The 22416-nt window shown below is 38.2% G+C and overlaps 1 protein-coding gene across 2 annotated transcripts in view; it reads right to left on the reverse strand.

The window, feature by feature from the left end:
• COPA (COPI coat complex subunit alpha) overlaps positions 1-22416 on the reverse strand; it is an 82318-nt gene that overhangs the window by 15458 nt on the left and 44444 nt on the right. For both annotated transcript variants that reach the window (XM_053705137.1, XM_053705132.1), the window contains 14 exons: positions 21756-21822; positions 20478-20553; positions 18644-18726; positions 18375-18514; positions 17846-17931; positions 17472-17610; positions 9980-10142; positions 9700-9846; positions 6812-7001; positions 6478-6573; positions 6055-6143; positions 5176-5299; positions 3428-3517; positions 3234-3343 (listed from right to left, as the gene is read on the reverse strand). In XM_053705137.1, the coding sequence (XP_053561112.1) occupies positions 3234-3343; positions 3428-3517; positions 5176-5299; positions 6055-6143; positions 6478-6573; positions 6812-7001; positions 9700-9846; positions 9980-10142; positions 17472-17610; positions 17846-17931; positions 18375-18514; positions 18644-18726; positions 20478-20553; positions 21756-21822 (1600 nt within the window). The remainder of the gene's footprint in view (positions 1-3233; positions 3344-3427; positions 3518-5175; positions 5300-6054; positions 6144-6477; positions 6574-6811; positions 7002-9699; positions 9847-9979; positions 10143-17471; positions 17611-17845; positions 17932-18374; positions 18515-18643; positions 18727-20477; positions 20554-21755; positions 21823-22416) is intronic.

Here is a 22416-nt window from a genome sequence, read left to right on the forward strand (position 1 = left end):
GTCCGAATGGTCTCCATCTTAAAAGATGGAACTCTTAGGAACTGGTTTAGGATCTTGAGATCCAGAATTGGTCTGAATGTTCCCTCCTTTTTGGGAACAATAAACAGATTGGAGTAGAACCCCTGCCCTTGTTCTGCTTTTGGAACTGGGCAGATCACTCCGGAACTGGGCAGATCACTCCCATGGTAAAAAGGTCTTCTACACAGCGTAAGAACGCCTCTCTTTTTGTCGGGTTTACAGACAATTGAGAAAGATGGAACCTCCCCCTTGGAGGGGAGTCCTTGAAATCTAGAAGGTATCCCTGGGTTACAATTTCTACTGCCCAGGAATCCTGAACGTCTCTTGCCCAGGCCTGAGCAAAGAGAGAGAGTCTGCCCCCTACTAGATCCGGTCCCGGATCGGGGGCTACCCCTTCATGCTGACTTAGTGGCAGCAGCAGGCTTTTTGGCCTGTTTACCCTTGTTCCAAGCCTGATTAGGTCTCCAGATTGGCTTGGATTGAGCAAAGTTCCCCTCTTGCTTTGCAGCAGAGGAAGTGGGACCACTCTTGAAGTTTCGAAAGGAACGAAAATTATTTTGTTTGGTCCTTGTCTTATTTGACTTATCCTGAGGGAGGGTATGACCCTTCCCTCCAGTAATGTCTGAAATGATCTCTTTCAGTGCAGGCCCGAATAAGGTCTTACCTTTGAAAGGGATGGACAAAAGCTTAGATTTAGATGACACATCAGCTGACCAGGACTTAAGCCATAACGCTCTACGCACTAAAATGGCAAAATGTGAATTCTTTGCCGCTAACTTAGCAAGATGAAAAGCGGCGTCTGTAATAAAAGAATTAGCCAACTTAAGAGCCTTAATTCTGTCCAAAATATCATCTAGTGGGGACTCCATCTGAAGAGCCTCTTCCAGAGCCTCAAACCAAAAGGCAGCTGCAGTGGTTACAGGAACAATGCATGCTATAGGTTGAAGAAGAAAACCTTGATGAACAAAAGTTTTCTTTAGGAGACCCTCTAATTTTTTATCCATAGGATCAATGAAAGCACAACTGTCTTCAATAGGTATAGTTGTACGCTTAGCCAGAGTAGAAATAGCTCCCTCCACCTTAGGGACCGTCTGCCATGAGTCCTTTATGGTGTCAGAAATAGGGAACATTTTCTTAAAAACAGGAGGGGGAGCGAACGGAATACCTGGTCTATCCCACTCCTTAGTAACAATGTCCGAAATCTTCTTAGGGACCGGAAAAACATCAGTGTAAACAGGAACCTCTAAATATTTGTCCATTTTACACAATTTCTCTGGAACTACAATAGGGTCACAATTATCCAGAGTAGCTAAATGCCAAAATATGCTGTTTGCAATTTAGAGATATATCAGTACAAGTGGGACACATTCTAAGAGGGGGTTCCACAATGGCTTCTAAACAAATTGAGCAATGAGTTTCCTCAGTGTCAAACATGATTAACAGACTAGTAATAAAGCAAGCAAGCAAGCTTGGAAAACACTTTATTTAATGAAAAAAAACACAATTTGCAAAAACGGTACTGTGCCTTTAAGAGAAAAAAAGGCATACACAAACTGCAAAACAGGTTAAAATTGCTTCAAATTTTCTGAAATTTTAACAGTGTACCCACTAAGCCTTAGAAGGATTGCACCACAAGTAAATAAACAATAAACCCACAAATGACAAAACCGGATTGAAATTGGTCTAAAAAAAACGGTTAAAACCCCTATTAGCACCTTGCCACAGCTCTGTTGTGGCCCTACCTGCTCTTAGGAACGATAATCTGGGGTTAAAGCTTCGAATAGGCCCTCAGAAGACTATCAGGACATCAGGAGAAGTTGCTTGCTGCTTGTCTGAATTACTAAATGCGCAACTGAGGCGCGAAAATAGGCCCCGCCCGCCTCACTCGATGTTGCTGGGGCCTACACAAATCTAGCAAACTATGTTTGAAAACCATGTGGGTTATAACAACCCTAAATAAGCCAAATGACCCCTCAAGCAAACGTTTCCATAAACATAAAAACGTTACTCCCAGAACACACAAACGTTTGTCTCCACTTTCTAATAAACAAACTGAGTGCCCAAAAAACTTAGCCCTTCATGCAAGCTAGTAAAGCCTCTTTCATACTAGGATTACTGCTTACCCTTCCCCTAATGGGGATACTGTCAGCCTTTCTGAGTTAACACAGTCTCTGCAGAAAATATGACTGAACATACCTCATTGCTGCATAGCAAGAAACCGTTCCTCACACTGAAGTTTTCCTGTACTCCTCAGCTTCTGTGGGAACAGCAGTGGACCTCAGTTACAAATGCTAAGATCATAATCCTCCAGGCAGAAATCTTCATCTATGTCCTGCCTGAGAGTAAATAGTACAACACCGGTACCATTTAAAAATAGCAAACTCTTGATTGTAGTTAAAATTTAACTAACAGCTTAACACCTCTTTCACTTTACCCTTCCTGCTTAGAGCCGGCAAAGAGAATGACTGGAGTTAAGGGGGGAGCTATATAGACAGCTCTGCTGTGGTGCTCTCTTTGCCACTTCCTGTTAGGAAGGATAATATGCCACAAGTAAGGATGAATCTGTGGACTCGGTACATCATGCAAAAGAAATATGTATTTTCAATAAGAGGGTTCCTTTAACAAAATACAAATAGATTTAGGTATATTTAACAACTAATAAATATGTTTGTCATTTACTAATAAATGATAATTAGCTTTACTGTCACAGACCATTAAATAGCCACATTGCTACATCTTGGCAGGTAAATAAAAATCTTCAGTTTCTTCAAAAAGCTAAATAATAACTGTGTACAGACTAACTTGAGTGCTCTATGATACTGTGTAGCCTTGGTGGTCTGTAAGAATGAAACTAGGGAACTAAGAGAGGCAGAAACACAATCTAAAATGCAACCTCATTTAGATGCTGTGCATAATCTCCTTAGACTGTATACATGATGCATGCGGATTAAAGAAAAAAAAAAGCAAGACCTTGTTTGGTACATTATCAGAAAATGCATTCTGATGGAAAAGGCAAGAGTTTTTTTGGTGCATTATGAGGAATACCTTCTTTTTTGTGCGTATTCACAGAATGTAATGCGTAATAATTGTTTTAACAAAAACTCTCTCTTATTTACAATAAAAGGAAAAAAAAAACATTTTAGTTTTTAAATTGCCACTAATTGTAAAGTAAACATTTTTACATATATTTGGTTTAACAGGTCACAGCTTCTCACCAGCTCAGGAGGAAGTTCCAAATCCTCTTCCACATCCCATCCACCACCTTCTTCAGATGCTTTCCCAGGTGCCTCATCGCCAAAGGCTTCTCCAGCATCCACAAAACCATCTACCAAAAGAAAACAAATATTTAACATTCAAACGTTCATGCTCTCATGAATGATCCTGTGAAAGATAAACAGGTAGAACTCACCTTCATCAAGCTGTAGCTCTGCATCTTCGCCCCAATCTTCACCACCCACAGTGTCCATATCAATATCTGCTGCCAATGCTCCAGCTTTACCTATGTGATAAAATGGGTGGTCGATTACTTGTGACTTAAAAGTAAACAACACACTGGGCTACACTCCTTGTATTTTGGGAGATTTCAACATGATAAATGATAATGCCATTGTCCTTACAGCCACTCCCAAAGGCCACATTTACGTTTTAAAATCACCAATCACTGAACATCCCCCTCACTCACTTATGTTCTACGTTTTTACTCTCTAAAACCGGTTATGCGAAGATGCAAAATAACTGAAGGCGTCCATTTCAATGAAGTCCCTACAATACACATTTCATGTAATTCTCCTGCATTTGTCTACAAACTTTTTCAACTAATATCTAGTTTAACCACTTTTACCTCAACACTACAAACCAAAAAGTCATGTTTCTAAATGTATTACTCATATCCAACACATCTAAAATATGTATTCAAACCCAATAGCTGTTATTTAAAAGCCAAATTAGTCAGAAAAGATTTCATACGCAATAACGCTTTATCAAATATCAGAAACATCCAAGATCAGTCTCCATATTCCGAAAACCACATTCAGCATTCTGTATATGTGTCTGCTCATCTATCAACGTTACTATATAACCCACGGATGCTATTTCATCTGAATTGCTTACACATCACACATTCCTTCAGCTTCATTTTATTGATGAGATTGCATATAGCCACATAACACACTAACTCACATGTGATCTTACAATCTGGGTCCTATCCACAAAACTGCTTTTTAAATTAATTATAAAAATAATTCTATTTATAACTGCTAATCCTTAAAGGGACATTATACACTAGATTTTTCTTTGCATAAATGTTTTGTAGATGATCCATTTATATAGCCCATAGAGGTTTTTTTTTTTTTTTTTTAAAAAAAAAAAAAAAAGGATAGATTTGCTTATTTTTAAATAACAGTGCTCTCTGATTTTCAGACTCCTAACCCAGCCCCAAGTTTTAGGAGAATACCTACATATACCTACTCCAGCTTGCTTTGTGTAAAGGGTCTTTTCATATGCAAAGGAAGGGGGGGGGGGATCTGCTATTTCCCACTTGCAGTGGGTGTTCCAGTAACCTATTAAACAGAGCTAAACTGGAAGCTTCTAAGTTTTTAAACTGTTTCATACTGAATTTTTATATCAGTATCTGTGCATATTATTCTTTATAGTAGTGTCTATTACATGCAGTAATATGAAAATTGGTGTATACTGTCCATTTAAGGACCCATGGACACATGTCACAGTCATCTTTTGAGTTCTGCATTAGCAAATGATTGTAAGCTCATCGGCGTTTTTATATTGCTGAGAACTTTGAATAAAAGTTACTATACCTCACACCCAACATAAGGAACAAGTAGGACAGACAGCACTGTTATTTTGGTCTGATGGACACGGTTTTCTCTAATTTGTGAAATCAATTTATAATAGGGCAGACAATTTCTAAATATAGGATAGTAAAATAAATGTTGAATGAGCTTGTATGTTTTAGAACTATACAACAGTAATACAATGAACACATAAAATAATAAAAACTAGCATGACAAAGAATAAGGAATGAAAAATACTAGACAGTCATGCGTAAGCTTTGGTGTTTTTCTTTTTTGTAATACTTGAAAGCATTTCTTTCTATTTGCTATTAAATAAACCAAACATTTTTTTTCATTAAATGCTCACCTTTGCTTGTAATGGTTCCTTCAAAGAAGCCTTTAGACATGGTCAACAATGGCCAGTTGGTGTCCAGTGGCATGATGGGAGGAGGGGGCTGAAGCAGTTTTGCATCAGGATCAACTTCGGGAATCTACAAAGAAATAAAAAAATATTGTGTCATTAATGAGCCTATACTAATGGCAATCAGCATTCAGCGCATTGCACGGAAAATGTTGCCACATAGGTGGCATTATTAAGTAGCTAGGTAGGGGTAGTTAATACTTTGCAATATTGTAACACTTTGTTATTTGTAAAATGATACTTATAGGGACAGGAAACCCCGAAATTTTATTTCATGATTTGGATAGAACATACCATTTTAAACAACTGTCCAATTTACTTCTATAATCAAATTTGCCCCATTAACTTGTTATCTTTTGAAGGATCAGAAATGCACTACTGGCAGTTAGATGAACAAATCTAGTAAGCCATTCACAAGAGACAAATGTGTGCAGGCACCAATCAGCAACTAGTTCCCACTAGTGTAGGATATGTGCATATTCTTTTTTTCAACAAGGGATACCAAAAGAACGAAGCACATTTGAAAATAGAAGTGAATTTATAAGTGTCTTAAAAATACATGCTGTATCTGAATCATACAAGTTTAATTTTGACTTTCCTATGCCTTTAAGATATACAAAGCACAAATAAATTGCACAACCTAACAAATTTGTTTTATAATAGTTGTGTAATAAATAGTGAAAAAATAATATAAGCACATTTAAACTTAACATTGACTTTAATTATAACCAGGTGGTCAGTAAAATCAGCAGGGAACTGTGCCCATTAAATAGGTCCTGGGGAGAACACAGCCATTTTGTTTAAAAACCATGTCAACATGCTTACTATTTCCTTTTCTGGGTCAAACGTCTCTTTCAAAGATTCTTCTTCTTCGTTCACCCCATGAGTGGCAGCAGTGAGATATGCCAAAGACTCTGCAGAAGCAATTTGATTGTGCAAATTAAACAAAGAGACAGAAAAAGACAAAAATAAATGTAAATGAAATGTGAGGAATGGAAGAGAAACATTTGTATTAAGGAAAAAAAAAAGAAAAAAGGATTGACCGAGAGTGTGGGAGAAACAACCCAACAGTTTAGTGACGGGATAACATGAAAAATAGGTCAACCTAAGATGATAAGAATATGTGATGGCATGAGTGAATGAGGTAACTGGAATAAGGGAGACAGAAAAATCTAAGTCAGATAAGGAGACTAAATGTGTAAACCCCAAAAAATAAAAACACTAGCAAGTAACAAAATGTAGATTTACTTTGCCCACAGTTCTTCAGAATGCGCACTCTCTCATCTACGTCCCCTAGGTACAAGGCATTCTGGTATTGTCCACTCATATCCTTACGGATCTCAGCTGTATCACAGGAATACAAAAATAAAAAAAGAAGATGTAAATGCAACATTATCTGTCAAATATTGTACATATAGGCATCTAAAGAGTGTTAAATCACTGAGAGGCTATAGTCACACTAGTGACACACTAAAAGTCTCCACTACTGGAGGCAAATCTTCCTTGCATCTTTGTTTGCAGTCAGGGTAAATAAAAGGAGGGTAATATAAAAAGTGCTATTGACTAATATGATTCTACTCACCAATCTTCATCATTTTGCGCAGCTTTTCCAGGTTCCCGGTGATGAGATACAGGAAGGAGAGTTTATCAAAGTTCTTTGTTCGTTGGTAGCACATTTCCACAATTTGATGGTTCCCCTGCAGCAAGGCAACCTCTCCCAATTTCTCCCAGCAATTTTTGTCATCTAGGGCTTTTGCGGCTTCCAAGGCAATCTACATACAAGGGCATAGTAACAATAAGAGTGATTTATTTATATGCATTAATGCAAGGGTGTTTAAATCCAGTTATCTTGGGTTATGAACAGGTCATGTTTTAAAGCTGCACTTCTCAGGGACCACCAAACAGGCTAGGTTTTGGGGGTGATTAAGAAAATTTTGCATGTAAATGGGGGGTATACTCCTCAACAAAATGCTTTTATAGAAGAACTATTAGGCTTGATTCTGCACTGGAATTACTTTATGTTTCAGGATGATTGGTTCATACAGATAAGAGGAACTGCCATGGGGTCCAACGTGGCCCCATCATACGCCAATTTATTTATGAGTATTATTGAAGAGAATATAGTTTATGAAAATAAATTGTTTAAAGACTATGTAGGAGCCTGGTGGCGCTTCATAGACGATATATTTGGTGTATGGTGGGGCCCCGTGGACTCCCTGGTTCAGTTTGGTACTGACCTAAATTCTTCTGTAAGGAATTTGGAATTCACATTGAATTTCAGTGAAGAGAGTATCATGTTTTTGGACACTAGAGTGTATAAGAAAGGTCTTACATTGGAATTTGATTTATATTCAAAGGAAACTGACAGGAACACATTGTTAGAATTTCATAGTTTCCATCCACGCCATTTGGTAGAATCCTTACCCAAGAGTCAATTGATGAGAGTTCATCGTATTGTGTCAGAATCAGATAATCTTAATAAAAGAATTAATGAAATGCAGGAAAAATTCCGTAATAGAGGTTACCCCCAAAATGTATTAGATAAATGTAGTAATAACCTCACCACTAATAAAGATGATAAAGATAAGAGTAAGAGAATGATCTTTACATCACAGTTCAGTGCCCATGGTAGACAAATATCCAAAATTATTAATAAACATTGGCCTATATTGCAGAGGTGCAATAATAATATTATTGAATTCAAAGAGAGACTTATTATGGCCTATACAAGGGTAAAGAATTTGAGGGACTACTTTGTAAAGTCTGATATAGGACCAGCTAAGCAGCTACAGCAGAGTCACTTGACAAAGAAGAATGTAGGATGTTATCCTTGTTTAGGATGTATTAGTTGCAATTCAGTAATAAGGGGCAAAGAATTTGTCCACCCTAGAAGTGGTAAACGGTATACTATTAGGAATTTTTTTACTTGCGACACTACACATGCAATTTACTTAATTAAATGTCCGTGTTCCCTCATCTATATTGGAGAGACGGTAAGAAAAGTGAAAGATAGGCTTAGCCAGCACCGCTCCAATATTAGATGTGGGAACAGGGAAGCACCTGTCTACAATCATTTTTTGGAGAAAGGCCACAGTATCAGCCAGCTCAGGTGGCACGTTATTGATCATGTAGGCCCGCAGAGAATGGGTGGTGACCGTGAGAAAATATTAAAACAAAAAGAAATGCATTGGATTCATAAATTGGGATCACTGGTACCTTATGGCATGAATAGGGATTTCGATTGGTCAGTTTTTTGGTAAAGATTAAGGTCTAATTAAATTTTATTTACAATAATGTATAGATATGTAGTGCTGGTAACAGGGTTTGTTGTAACTGCTTTAGATATTGTAGAGATACTACTTCCTTGCTGTAAAGATGTTTAAATAATGTTTCTTTAACAAAAAGTGTCTTGTTGCAAATTGTATAAATTTTGGATGTTTAAAGAGTAATGTATTCTGTGCAGCAGGTGGCGCTCAAGTGTAGAATGTATTGGCGCCAAGCCAACCAGTTTAAAAGGATCACCTCTGAGTATTGTTTGTATAGCATGATTAAGTGACAGCAGTCACGAAACGTTGCTCTTTCTTTTGTCAATAAAGACACTTTTTAAGCAAGTTGTGCTGTGGACATTTTCGTGTTACAACAGGCCAGGTTTTGAGATGTTTGAAGAACAAGCAATATAATCACTTGTTCAGTAACCAGCTATTCAATTCTAAAAAAAATGGCCAGTCAATGGGACTGTGGTTGCAAAAACATGCTATTAACTACAAGTGAGTAGATCAATGGGCTGAGCAACTGATAAATCAATTGGACATCGAGCATGGTTGGCCTGCCCCAAGAGAATTCCAAAAGGCAAAAGAAAAAAGGTATAATACAATAGTGGACAAAATAACAGAAAGGTAAAGAACCCATAAATATGACACTGGTTATTAACAGATAACGGTACACTTTATTAAAAATGTATACACAAAAACAATTAAATAAAATTGACAAATAGAACAATTATATAAAAATAAATACACTTCTACTACTAAAACCAATCTGCAGCAGTGTTATTGAAACACCACCTAAGAAAGAGGTGTGGCCTTGAAATGCATAGTGTGTGTAGTGTCTGCCAGATTGCTGTGTGCTTTCACTGCAGATTGTTTTTAATAGTGCAAGTTTATTCTTATAGAATTGTTTTATATTTGTCAATTGTATTTCACTGACTTGGCGTATGAACTTTAATAAAGTGGACTATATTTATAATGTGAAGGCCAATCATTTTTCTTTGCGAGTTTTAGTAGTGATTTTTGCAGCTGCCATTTATAAATACACTTTGTTTTTAGTAACATAGTTTGCTATTTTGTCTGCGCTCTCTTAATCTCCACTTCATAAATATGAGATAGAGGAAGTAAACGCCATAAAATAAAGTACTTGAGCAAATAGTTGTTGAAGAAATTGTGTTTCTATACAACTTTTAAATTGTCTTACCTCAATGTTTCCACATTCCAGAGCAAGGCTAAAGCGAGTCTTCTCATCTTTGACAAAATGCAGAGCCACTTCAGGGTATCCCTTCTTCTGAAGATAGGCAATAATGGACTGCCCCACAAGCTTAGCGTTCCTCACCATATGAAGTACCTGGAGATGGTGAAAGAACAAGAAAAATTAAAAGAGCATATTCTTAAATAAAATAATCCTTCATATCAGCTATTTTTTAAGGATTATTTAACGTAGAGCAGATATCTATAGTTACCGTCCGGCAAAGTCTTACCTCATCATACTTTCTGTTGATTAGTGCAAGCTTGAATTTGAACTCAGTAGGGTCAATTGTGAGGACTCTTGGACGACATTCCCGGTCTAAGCAGTAAACATTGTTTCCTTTCACACGTGTGATGTAAATAGGAAGATCAAGGGTTCGGATGATACCATGATCTCTACAAAAACAAAAAACAGAGCTGTAATAGAATAGTAGCCATCTGTATTTCTATTTGATGACACTATGCTGATTTCTAGAATATTTTAGTATCTTGGATTCTTCCGCAATAAAGAATTCTGTAACCATCTTAAGCAATGCAGCATCAAGTCTTCCTACATCAATGCCGTTATCACCAGCACCATTGCTCCTTTCTGCCTAGCGCTCATTGGTATGCAGCTGCCACAAACTCATTGCTTGTATCTAATTTGAGGTTTGCTGGAGCAAAAATTGGCATACATTATTAGCTGGAACATACATAACATCTAAGGTTTGATGTTTAGGCATCAAGCAGAGGCAGGCATCTGTTCTTGGGTCTGACTTATTGACAGGCAACTTATAATGGGTTTGAATATGTTCTGAAGAACAGGTAAAAAAAAACCAAAAAAAAAACTGTGCAGCAGACGTGATAGAATAAGCCCTGGTAAGATTTTCATTTCTTTCTAATGACACGGTGAGTCCACTGATCATCATTAATTACTGTTGGGAATATCACTCCTGGGCAGCAGGAGGAGGCAAAGAGCACCACAGCAGAGCTGTTAAATATCACTTCCCTTCCCACAAACCCCAGTCATTCTCTTTGCCTCTAGTACAGGGAAGAGGTGAAGTAATTAGGTGTCCTGAATAAGATTCTTCTATCAAGATTTTTTTATTTTTAAGTCTGGGCAAGATTGCTCTGGCCTTCCATCACAATCTGGGTCTAGCTGTACTCCACGTTAGTCTCTTCAGCAGGGCTGTGGTGGCTTTAAAGCAGTTAGGAACTTGTAAAGTGGGCTTTGCTGCGTTTTCCTAACATGTTGCTTTCTTTTTACACAGGTCTCTGAGGAGCAGCATCCTCTCAAACTTTGTGAGTCGTCTGACTGCCGGACGACTAGAATGCAGTTAAGTGCCTTTTATTCTCCTGGGACTAGAAGGCTGGCACTGAAGGGGTTAAAACCCTCTGCTCTTAAAGTGAATGTCAATTTTTTCGGTTTGTGTAATCTAGTTTTATAGAGATTCCTCAAATTAAGCATACCGCCACAATAAATTTTTAATAAAATGTGTATTTTATTTTTTATTTTATATATAGCATATCGCTCATTCGCTTACCCGCTCCTCCCACTCACTGATTCCTAATTTTCATCCATATTACGTAAACAGAGGTCCCACCCGCTGTTTACGTATAGGCACTGCGGGCTCCCGTGTCTATTTTCCCTTGCGCATGCATTACTTCTGTTTACGCTGTATAACAACATAGTATTCATTGAATGAGTATTCATTCAATGAAAACTATCGTTGTGAGTGGCGTAGGACAGGATCTCCAAAAAGAAAAAAAAATTCAATCAAGCCAATTTCAAATAAAAAAATATTGAGTGTAAGTCTTTTTTGAAGTTCTAATGTCTATTACTTTGCAACCGGCATATAATTATCAGCCTCCATTATTGCTAATGTACAATGTAAGATATATCTAACCTATATACAGAGCCCTTTCACATCTACTAATCCAAGCTTGACAATACAGAGGAAATGAAAGGACTCCGTATAAGAATGTATTGCTACCCCATGTTTGTTACTATTGCGCATGCGCAAAATGTAATGTGCACGAGCTTACAATAGATTAGCTCTGCACCGAAGACTAACGCATGCGCAATAAGGACTTATTACGTAATGAGAAGAGGGTGGGTCCCCCCGTGGTTAGAGCCGTTATTGGCTATTAGGACGTCAATCAAAAAGGTCAGCAACAGAGCGCGAATGCCGGGCGGAGGACGATTTAGCCGCAAACTGATATAAATTAATGAAAATAAAGGTATCCATTTAAAAACTTTAAATTTGATGAATGAAACTCAAGTTTTTTATTGATAATTGTTACACTGCTGTTAAGAACGAAGGCTGAGTTTACATTCACTTTAATGGGACATATCCTTATGGATGTTTATGGCAGTGGCAGGCATCATGCATGTGACATGGAGACTGTTAGCCTCCTTCACAACAAGGAGGGAGTTATCTACCAGTTGGGCTAGATTTATATGCTGTATCTAACTATACGTTATGTAAAGTTCCCTAGTTCATAGGGAAAATGATTCAGGGACTGTTAGGATCTAAAGCTCCTGCTTCCTTTTTTAAGCGTATTTGGCGCCATTTATGTGGGTCTGCATAGTATCTGAAGTATTGGCAGTGAGTTCCCTGGTGAATCCCCAGCTCCGTAGTTAGTCAACATTAGAGGAGCTGTGCAAGGGTGCCAATGTTTTGTTATACTGGGTTAGACTGGTTTGGGATGATAACACACCGATCGGATACATTTTTTAGTCCTACAAGATTCCTTATTCAAGTTATTCGACGAAATAGAGATCTTTCCGTGCCGACTTTTGGCCACGCCTCCTGTCTTTATTACAGAGCGGCGCCATTTTTAAGGTGTTTGAGCGCTCGTTTGCTACTCCGCTTCGTTCTCCGGCTTGAGAACGGAACGGAGCTGATGTTTCTGACTGCCTCGATGTTTTGCTCTATGTACTCGCTCTGAGAAATAAAGGAATGGAACAGTATGTGTGGGATAGACCTGACGAACATCCCATCTTTAAACTGTCACTAAATAATGATGTTTACATTGGCTTACGATTAATTTTTCCCATAAGCAGTGAAAAAATAAAGCGATTAGGGTCGGAATTTTTTCTTCCCCCTACATATGTGAATCCATTGTGTGAGTTACATAGGTTCCACTTTCTTGTATAAATTCTATCCTTATCCAATTAATACATTTATTTGGCTACAGTATGCAACAGAGGTCTGTTCCCAAATATATTTAGTTCTTATCTTAAAGTGACAGTGTCATTTTAATTATTTTATTATTATTTTTAATAATTTAATTTCCAAGATAATTTTTAGTCTCATGTCTCTCTGGATGATGCTGTTTAGGCTATGCCACAGTTTTCTCTCCAGACGTCCCAAGCCTTTGTATGGTGTCACATGCAGTGCCCTGTGGTTCCTCCCAATCTCCTGGAGGAGTTATTTGCTTGCAGACTTGTCTGCCCGGGTACCTTCGGGTATCTGTGGCATTATCTGCCTTTTCTATCTTAAAGGGATATCGCAAGAGGAAATGTATCTACTCCGATAGTAAGGTTTCTGCTCCGCTTGCTGTTACACTTTTTTCTCCTCTTATAGTCTGGTGAGGAGGATAGTCGGTAGCATCTGAGGGTTAAAGCTCCGATTCGGACATTATAATCTGCTGCTGAAGTAGTTCTCTTCAGATCAAGCCTGAACTCCTTGTGTATTATTTAGGAAGGGTTGGCTACTGGATAAATCTCTGCTTCCCTGTCGTCGTAGATCCTCAGCATCTAGTAAATTTAACGTATACTAGGACTCATATCTGAAAATATTTATTTTTCTCGACCGTGCTAGGATAATTTTCTCAGGTATGTGAGAAGGCAAGGATTCCCCTTTCCCCATCTCCTGTTAGTAATAAGCTGTCTCCTTTAAATTTCATGGCACAGAATGCTTAAAGTAGTAGGGGCCATTGCTTTTTTGGTTAAGAGATTTTCAATCCATATAAGGGATAGATGCTCTTATAAGGACAAGGGAGGCATCTTTTGGGTGTGGTGCCTTGTCTGATTCCATTTGGAGGACTCCATGAGGAGATCCAGGAGAACGGTTGTTTGGCCACTCTTTATATCTATTGCTTCCTTCGCAACTTCAGGAAGTCTTTCCCTTTTGTCTTCCAAGCAGGAGCAGTTTAAGCCCTCTTGGATACCCAGTCAGTTTTGGATCAAAGGGAAGTAATTAAGAAACCCACAGCTAACTCATCAGCATGTGGGGTTTGCCCCGAGCCAGGATCGGATCCTGTGGGGGGGGGGGGGGGGGGGGGCAGTCTATCTCAGTTTTTATCATGCCTGGATACAAGTTGTCCTAGATCCCTAAGGGGCTGTAGGTATAGTATTCTAGGGTTACAAATTGGCATTCTTCTCCTTCCACCCAGGAGCAGGTTCCACCTACCATGGTTATCTGTAGAACAGATAAAAAGATAGGCGTTTTTGAAATGTGTTCAGGATTGTCACCCTGTGAGTAATGTTTCAAGGTCAGTTTAGGAACAGGGTGTAGTCTCTTTTCCATACTGTTTGGGGAAAAAGAAGGAATTTTTCGCCCTAATTTAGACAGTAAATGTCTGACCAAGTTTTTCAGGGTGCCGTCCTTCAAGATGGAAACTATTCGTTCCATTCTTCTTGGCGCAAGAGGATCAGTTTATAGCGATTTTAGACTTCAAGGATGTGTAGTATCGGGTTCCTTTACAATTATCTCAGATTTTGTTTTGCCCGGACAAAATCTTCTGTTTGTGGCTTTGCCACAGTTCCCAGTGGTTTCTCATTTGGGACTGCTAGGCGTCCCTCCTGGATGTTCTATTAGTTGAGGCGCCATCTTTCTACTAGCAAGATCTCGTTCAGAGATTTTTTTTTTTGTTATCTTTCTTGGCCCCTCGAATGGAGGTGGAGCTGGAAGGGAGATTCCTTGTCTCAGCTGCAAGGGTTGTGTGCTTACGGTTTATAATCAGAAAATAAAGGGTTTATAGTGTATAAAGCGCTGGACTTAAAACGCTTTTTTGCCTCCCGAAATACTGTCCTCCTCCTGGACAGAGAAAATGTTTACGGTTTATAATTGATTCTCTATCGTTGAAAATCTGTCTGACGTTAGGGTCAGAAAAGCCTAAATCCTTTCTCTTGCCTCTCTCTTCAGTCTACTGTTCTGCTATCAGTGACTCAATGTATGGAGGTGATTGGTTTAATGATGCATTCCATGGACATCTTTCCCTTGCTCGATACTGTATGAAAGCTCTACAGTTGTACATACTCAGACAGTGGAATGACGATTGCCCGGATTGTCTCAGTTCAGTCAACAAGGGTCGTCTTCCCATGGTGGTTTTATCTTGAGCTTCGGTCTCAGGACACATGCTTCGATGTCCTTCCTGGTCTTTTGGGATCGCGGCCACCAGCCTGCTGGACTGGGGAGGAGTCTGGGACTCGTTGAAGGCACAGGGACTTTGGTCCTGGGAGAAGTCTGCTCTTCCCTTCATTATTTGGAGTGGAGAGCAAGTTACAATGCTCTGATGCTTTGTCCTCAGTTGTCTTTAACCCAATTAATCAGGTTCCAGTCAGACAACATAGCCTCTGTGGCCTCTGTCTATCTGCCATCCTCATTTCTGGGGTGGACATCTGGGAAGCGGAGTCTGAGCAGACTGACTTCCCATCCCGGGGAGTGGGAACTCCATCTGGAAGGATTCTCCAGGTTATCTACCTAGTAGGGGTTACCAGATTTGGTAATGATAGTGTCTTGTCAGAACACCAAGTTCCCAAGTTTGGTTTGAGATCAAGAGATCCTTAAGCCTTTCTAAATAGATACTCTGGCAGTTCCTTGGAACTTCAGGTGGCATATCTTTTAGTTTGTTCTCCTTCCGCGAGTCACTGTTTAGATCAAGTGGGAAAGAACATTGGTTTCCCCTAGATCCTGCGTGGCCTAGCAGGATCTGGTAAAGCGGGTCTAGTAGTAATGTCATCTCTACTTTTGTGGAAACTCTGCTGAGGAAGGGGTCCTTCCTTTATCTCAATATCACTTTCTCTGAAGCTGAATGATTGGAGATTGAACGCTTGTTTTTAACTAGGCGTGGGTTTTTCGAATCGGTCACGATGATTCAGGCTCATAAGCCTATCACTAGATAGGTTTCTATGGGATATGGCAGGATCTCAAGGATCTTATATTTTCTCCAGGTGGACCTTTAGAAGGGGTTAATTTGTTAGTACCCGCAAGGGCCAGATATCGGCTCTTTCCATTCTGCTGCTCAAGCGTCTAGCAGACTTGCCGGATGAACAATCTTTTTATCAGGTCCTGGTCCTAATCAGGACTGTGATTAGGTCAGTTGCTCCCTTGGAGCCTTATCCTTGTTTTTAAAGTTTTTTTCTTCAGGTTCTGTTTAAATAAGCCTATTTATTCCATAGATTTTAAGATGTTATCTTGGAAAGCTTTTTTTTCTTCTGCTAGGAGGGTTCCGAACTCTCAGCTTTGCAGTGTGATTTTCCTTATCTCGTATTTCAGACAGATAAGGCAGTTCTTCATACTGTGTTTGGTTTTCTTCCTAAGGTTGTTTCGGACAGAGATTTTCATCAGGATCTTTTTGTTCCTTTTCTCTGTCCTAATCCTTCTCATTAAGATTGTCTGTTGCACAACTTAGATGTTGTGTGGGCCCTTAGTTTTTATCTACAGGCTACGAAGGACTTAGTCTTCTGTATTGTTTATTGTTTTTCGGGATAGACATTAAGGCCAGAAAATGTCTGCCACTTCTATTTCTCTCTGGTGAAGTGTTATTCGTAGGGAGTATGAGTCTGCTGGTCAGCAGCCTCCTGAGAGAATTTAAGCTCTCTCCACTAGCCTGCCGTTTTCTCCTTGAGACTTCAAGTAAGAGGCCTAGGTAGAATGGATTTGTAAGGCGGCTACTTGGCCTTCTTTGTTCTCTTTTTCGAAAGTTTATAAAATTGATACTTTTACCTTGAATGAGGTTCTTTGGGTGAAAGGGTCTTCTAGCAGAGGTACCTTCTGTTTAGGTTACCTGTCTTGTCCCTCCCGTATTATCTGTGTCCTCTAGCTTGAGTATTAATTCTCAACAGTAATTAATGATGATCCGTGGACTCACCGTGTCATTAGAAAGAAAACAAAATGTATGCTTACCTGATAAATTTATTTATTTCTTGATATGGTGAGTCCACTGCCCGCGCTGTTTTTCAGACAGGTTGTTTTTATTATATATAAACCTCAGGCACCTCTGCACCTTGTGTTATTTCCTTTCTCTCCTTTCTTTCGGTCGAATGACTGGAGTTTGTGGGAAGGGAAGTGATACTTAACAGCTCTGCTATGGTGCTCTTTGACTCCTCCTGCTGGCCAGGAGTGATATTCCCAACAGTAATTAATGATGATCCGTGGACTCACCGTGTCAAGAAATAAATACATTTATCAGATAAGGAAACATTTTGTTTTTTAAAAATAGTCATGCTGGCCAAATTTGTAAACATCTAACTCCTTTAAAGATTGCATTATGTAACTTGAAATATTAAATAAGTATTCCTAACATACATTATATACTCACTAAATAATTCAGCTATTGAATAGATATTAGGAACAATTAAAATTTGACCTAGGTTTTAACAAGTATGTTCTGTGTGTAAATTTCATGGTATATATACACAGTTTAATATATGTGTCTGAAGGATTAAAAAGCTCAATGCCCTTCTCTTCTACATCTATAGAAAATAATTTATTACAGATCAGGTGATTTCCATACCCAGTAGTGAGAGCATATTTGATGTGGTTGCTGGTGGTGTAGATGAACACACCACTTTCATCCCAGGCTCCACTCTTCACACGGATGTTCTCATGGATGTTGCAGAGAGACTCCAGTTTCCTGTTGCAGATCATGATGGCTGTAAGAGCACCAGAGAATGGTTTAGAAGGTCAGCTACACAACAGACGTGCTCTCTCTTGCTAAGGGACATTTAAACAAGACCTTGGTACTTACAGACAGTCTAACAAACTTCTCTACATTGGAGGAGGATGTAAAAGCACCACATAAAAAATGTCTCCAGCTTGTAAAAAATGTAGGGTCCCCGATCTAAACAAACAATTCCAAGCAACAGAAAATACAAGTATTGGCCTTACCATGCTTGGCCAGAAGGGCCACATGAGACATATCCGATGACCATATGACATACTTCACTTTGGAGATTTTCACCGATGCCAGAGTGCTATTTGAGGAGAAAGAAAGGTTATCAATATCATACAGTATATGTTCTTTAGAAAATTAGAAAAATAGTGTATTACCTAAAATATAAACCACAGAGAGCATAGATATGTATTCAGACTAGCATGTTTCTATTTGAAATCTTAATAAGTTCTGTACATTTTCTGGGGGGCGCATATTTATTAAAATTTAGTCAATACCAGAAAGAAATTAAAGACATGATAAAATCTATATTGGTCTAAATAAATAATGTATGTATAAGGTTAAGTAGCAGATTGACTTGTGAAATTAAAAAGCGAAAAATCTATGCTGTGTAAATTTAAGGTTTTTTTTTACACCAGTCGATAAATTATTGAAATATATGAGGTACACTGTTTTCCTTGAGATAGAGCATGGATGTAATTTCGAGTTTATCCTAGAAATAGTAAAATCTGGCATCATTCGTACCGTTTTTGCTGGACATCAAAAAGGGTGATGGAGTCAGAGTCGCGGAGCAGCAAATTTCCAGTCCCAGCATAAAAAATCTCATCACAATTAGGAACTTGGACTTTTTTGGTAATCTCGTTCTTCAGATTCTTGATGAGAATCTGAAATAGGTGGGGGTGGGAGAAGAAAAGGGAAAAGAGGAACATTTATAGAACAGAAAGAACAGACATAGTATTTCGTTTGGTAAGGGATTGTGTGGAGAAAAGCTGGGATAAGTAAGCCTCACTCACAGAATGCATGCGATCCAGAACTGCAAACCTATTTCTTGCCACCCACACTGCAGTCAGTCCAGAGGAGCGCTTTCCTTCAGGAGCTAAAGAGAGAGAATCAGATGACAGAGACAGCATAAAAGATACGCAATATGGGAAAAAAACTATGATCCTAATAAAGTTCAAGATTTTTAAAGGGACAGTGAACCAAAAAAAAATATTTTGTGATTCAGATAGAGCATGCAATTTTAAGCAACTTTCTAATTTACTCCTATAACATTTTCTTCATTCTCTTGGTATCTTTATTTGAAAAGCAAAAATGTAAGTTTAGAAGCCGGCCCATTTTTGGTGAACAACCTGGGTTGTTCTTGCCAATTGGTGGATAAATTCACCCACCAATAAACAAGTGGTGTACAGTGACCTGAACCAAAAAATTTGCTGGCTCCTTAGCTTAGATGCCTTTTTTTTCAAATAAAGATAGCAAGAGAACGAAGAAAAATTGATAATAGGAGTAAACTCGAAAGTTGCTTAAAATTGCATGCTCTATTCAGTTCAGTGTCTCTTTAATATTCATATCTATTGAGAATAAGCCTTACACATTAAAAAGTGCGATCAAAGCAACAATGCAACTTAAAAAAAAACACAAGAGTAAATAATCTTAATTAATTTTCTTACAGATTGGAATAAGACCTACTGACACATTCAAATTACTTTTTTTCTATACAAATAGGCTTTATAATAAACCAATAATAATAATAATCTATATTGTGTATAAGGTCTGATTTTCTGCAAACACTGTGAAGAATGCATACTCCCAGTCTAGAATAACTGTTTAATGTCTTTTAAAGGGACAGTCAAGTCCAAAAAAAAAACTTTCATTTTTCAAATATGGCATGTAATTTTAAACAACTTTCCAATTTACTTTTATCAACAATTTTGCTTTGTTCTCTTGGTATTCTAGTTAAAAGCAAACCTAGGAAGGTGCATATGATAATTTCTAAGCCCTTGAAGACTGCCTATATTTTATTTACTTTTCACAGCAGGGGAGAGCTAGCTCATGTAGGCCATATAGATAGCATTGCGATCACGCCCGTGGCTAGTGGCAGACACTGCACTAATTGGCTAAAATGCAAGTCAATAGATAATAACTAAAAGTCATGTGATTAGGGGCGGTCAGAAGATGCTTAGATACAAGTTAGTCACAGAAATAAAAAGTGTATTAATATAACAGTGTTGGTTTTGCAAAACTGGGAATGGGTAATAAAGGAATTATCTATCTTTTTAAACAACAAAAATTCTGGTGTTGACTGTCCCTTTAATTAATATGGTCCATATGATAGGGCAGACTTTAGGGGGTATGTTATTGTGAAGTTTGTTAGAGTGATCTACATTTGTGTTCCATACTAAATGTTCCAGGGCAACAAATCACACGTGCAAATAACCTATTTTTGAGACAATAGGTGTGATATAGAATATGTAGGTGTAAAACACAATTACAAAACAGGATTCCTGTGATCTACTGCAGTGTTTCTCACCCTTTTTGTAGCAAGTACCCCATCAGGCATAAATATTTTTCCTAAGCACCCCTAAATGCACATAAATATTATAAGGTAATAAAATATAAGTGAAATGTCCCAGAATGTGGGCAAAAGATAATAAAGGGGCAAGCCACTGAGTACCCCTCACCAAAGCTCCAGGTACCCCCAGGGGTACATGTACCACAGGTTGAGAAACTAGGATCTACTGGACAGGACTAAGATCTGTCTTTTTATTTCAAACATTTTAATAGCCATATACTGCTTAATTAGACTATAATGATTTGTAGTAGATTTATAATAATTTGTATTGCTCTTACCGTCGGGATTCTGGGAGTCTGAATCCTTGGGAATAGTGTACAGATCATAGGTGCTATTTTCCAAATTACTTGCTCTCTGTGGAGAAAAGTTACAAATTACCCATGATCAAAAGATAAACTATCAACTTCCCAGTTATACGGTCATATAAGTCTATAGCTTTAAGGGGATAGAGGAAAAGTAATTTAAGAGTAAATGGCAATAACCAGGACACAATTTCTGCACTAGAAATAAAACATATGTGCACCTGATATTATATTTCTATCTATAATTACTATCTATATATATATATATATAAAAAAAAACTCTCTTAGTAAAACTGAGCCCTTCCTCTTCTGATTAGGGGCCCATCTCTGTTTCGCGTTTTCATGTGTCAAGAAGAAATCAGATAGGTAAGATATTAATTATAGGGGGAATTGGATGGAGGGGTATTGCAGTGGCAGAATCAACTACAAATGGACCTTAAGGTTTTAAAGAGTGGGTATTACAGAAGGGATGGCGGGATGGAAAAATTGGCTAGACTTCCATGGTTGCGATTGGAGCCAGGGTCAGCTACTTAAGCATAGCCAGGCGTAGTTAGAGATAATTAAGGCAGAGGCGGGTCAATGTTAATTAAGCAGGGGTGACAATTAGTGTTAAAGTAATGGTAAATTCTAGTGAGGGCAAGCATGGCTATTGGCTAAGAGGTGGAAAGTCACCTTATTGAAAAAACTGAGCTGTGCCGTGGGCGGCCGGAGACGCTTAGTTTAGCGCTTAAGCCGTGGCATAATAAAACGGTAACTACTCATTAGTAGTTGATGAATGAAGGTTGCCTTTATTTTTCGTGATGGCAAATCCTAGCACTTTTGAAACGCTAGACTTTACCATCACTTTAAGGAGAGGAGGGTGAATCTGCTGGAATTACACTTGTAAAATGCAGGTTTTACACCAGAACAAGACAGGCATAAAAATGGAATTTAAGTGGACAGAGCAACAGATTGCAAGGAACAGGAACTGAACTGTGATATTAAAAAATAATACTTTTGTGCTTTCCATTAGATGTAATGGAAAACACATAGTACCATGTCTCTATAGGAATTTGAGTAAATATGTTTTGCATCATGATCAGTTCAAAAGATTGAGATAATGTTGCTGGTATGAGTCTGTCCTGTCAGAAGCCTTTAGTTTCAAACTACTAGAAAAATGCTACAATATTGGTGTATCTTATACATAAACAGGTTGATAAATAACAATCCACAACTTACAAATGATATGATTATCACAGAGAGCAAACTTCTTACCGTGCAAAGGAGGACAGCATTCTCAGCAGGATTGTATGACATATTGAATACAGGGAATTTGGAACCACTTTGAATAAAAAAATAATGAAATTAGAAAGCACTTGCCATTAAATTAATAGAAGCCTTAGCATATAAAAATTAGGGACATAAACCCCCCCCCCCAAAAAAAAAACCCATAAGAGAGTTTTATTACACATAGTACAAAAACATTATTATAATTCTTTACTTTTCTGATAGTTCTAAACATTCTTTGCACATCATGCTCCCTCCTCCCCCAGTGTATGTAATGCAGGTATCCCAAGATTATCTGTACTTAAGATTCACCGTAGACCAGCCTCTGATTGGCCACAGTAAAGGAGACCAAGAACATTGACTTCACACGACTTTGCAAAGGATGTATCCATGGCCTTAAAGTATTAAAACCCTAAAAACTTTGCCAACATAACTAGTACAGTTTTTAAGGCAATATTTTGTTCTCAGATTTTCCGTAATGCAGGGTTTAATTATGGGGATATATATAATGTGCATCTATAAAAAAAACCTGGCTTTAAGGTCTCTTTCAATAAGATAATTTGTGATTTTAGTGGTAAAAAGATGGAGGCACAGAAGCTACAGAAAAGAACCCAAGCAGTTGCACTGAAGAAGTTTGGAGAACAGTTGG

This window comes from Bombina bombina, chromosome 1 (assembly GCF_027579735.1).
Source record: "Bombina bombina isolate aBomBom1 chromosome 1, aBomBom1.pri, whole genome shotgun sequence".
NCBI lineage: Eukaryota > Metazoa > Chordata > Amphibia > Anura > Bombinatoridae > Bombina > Bombina bombina.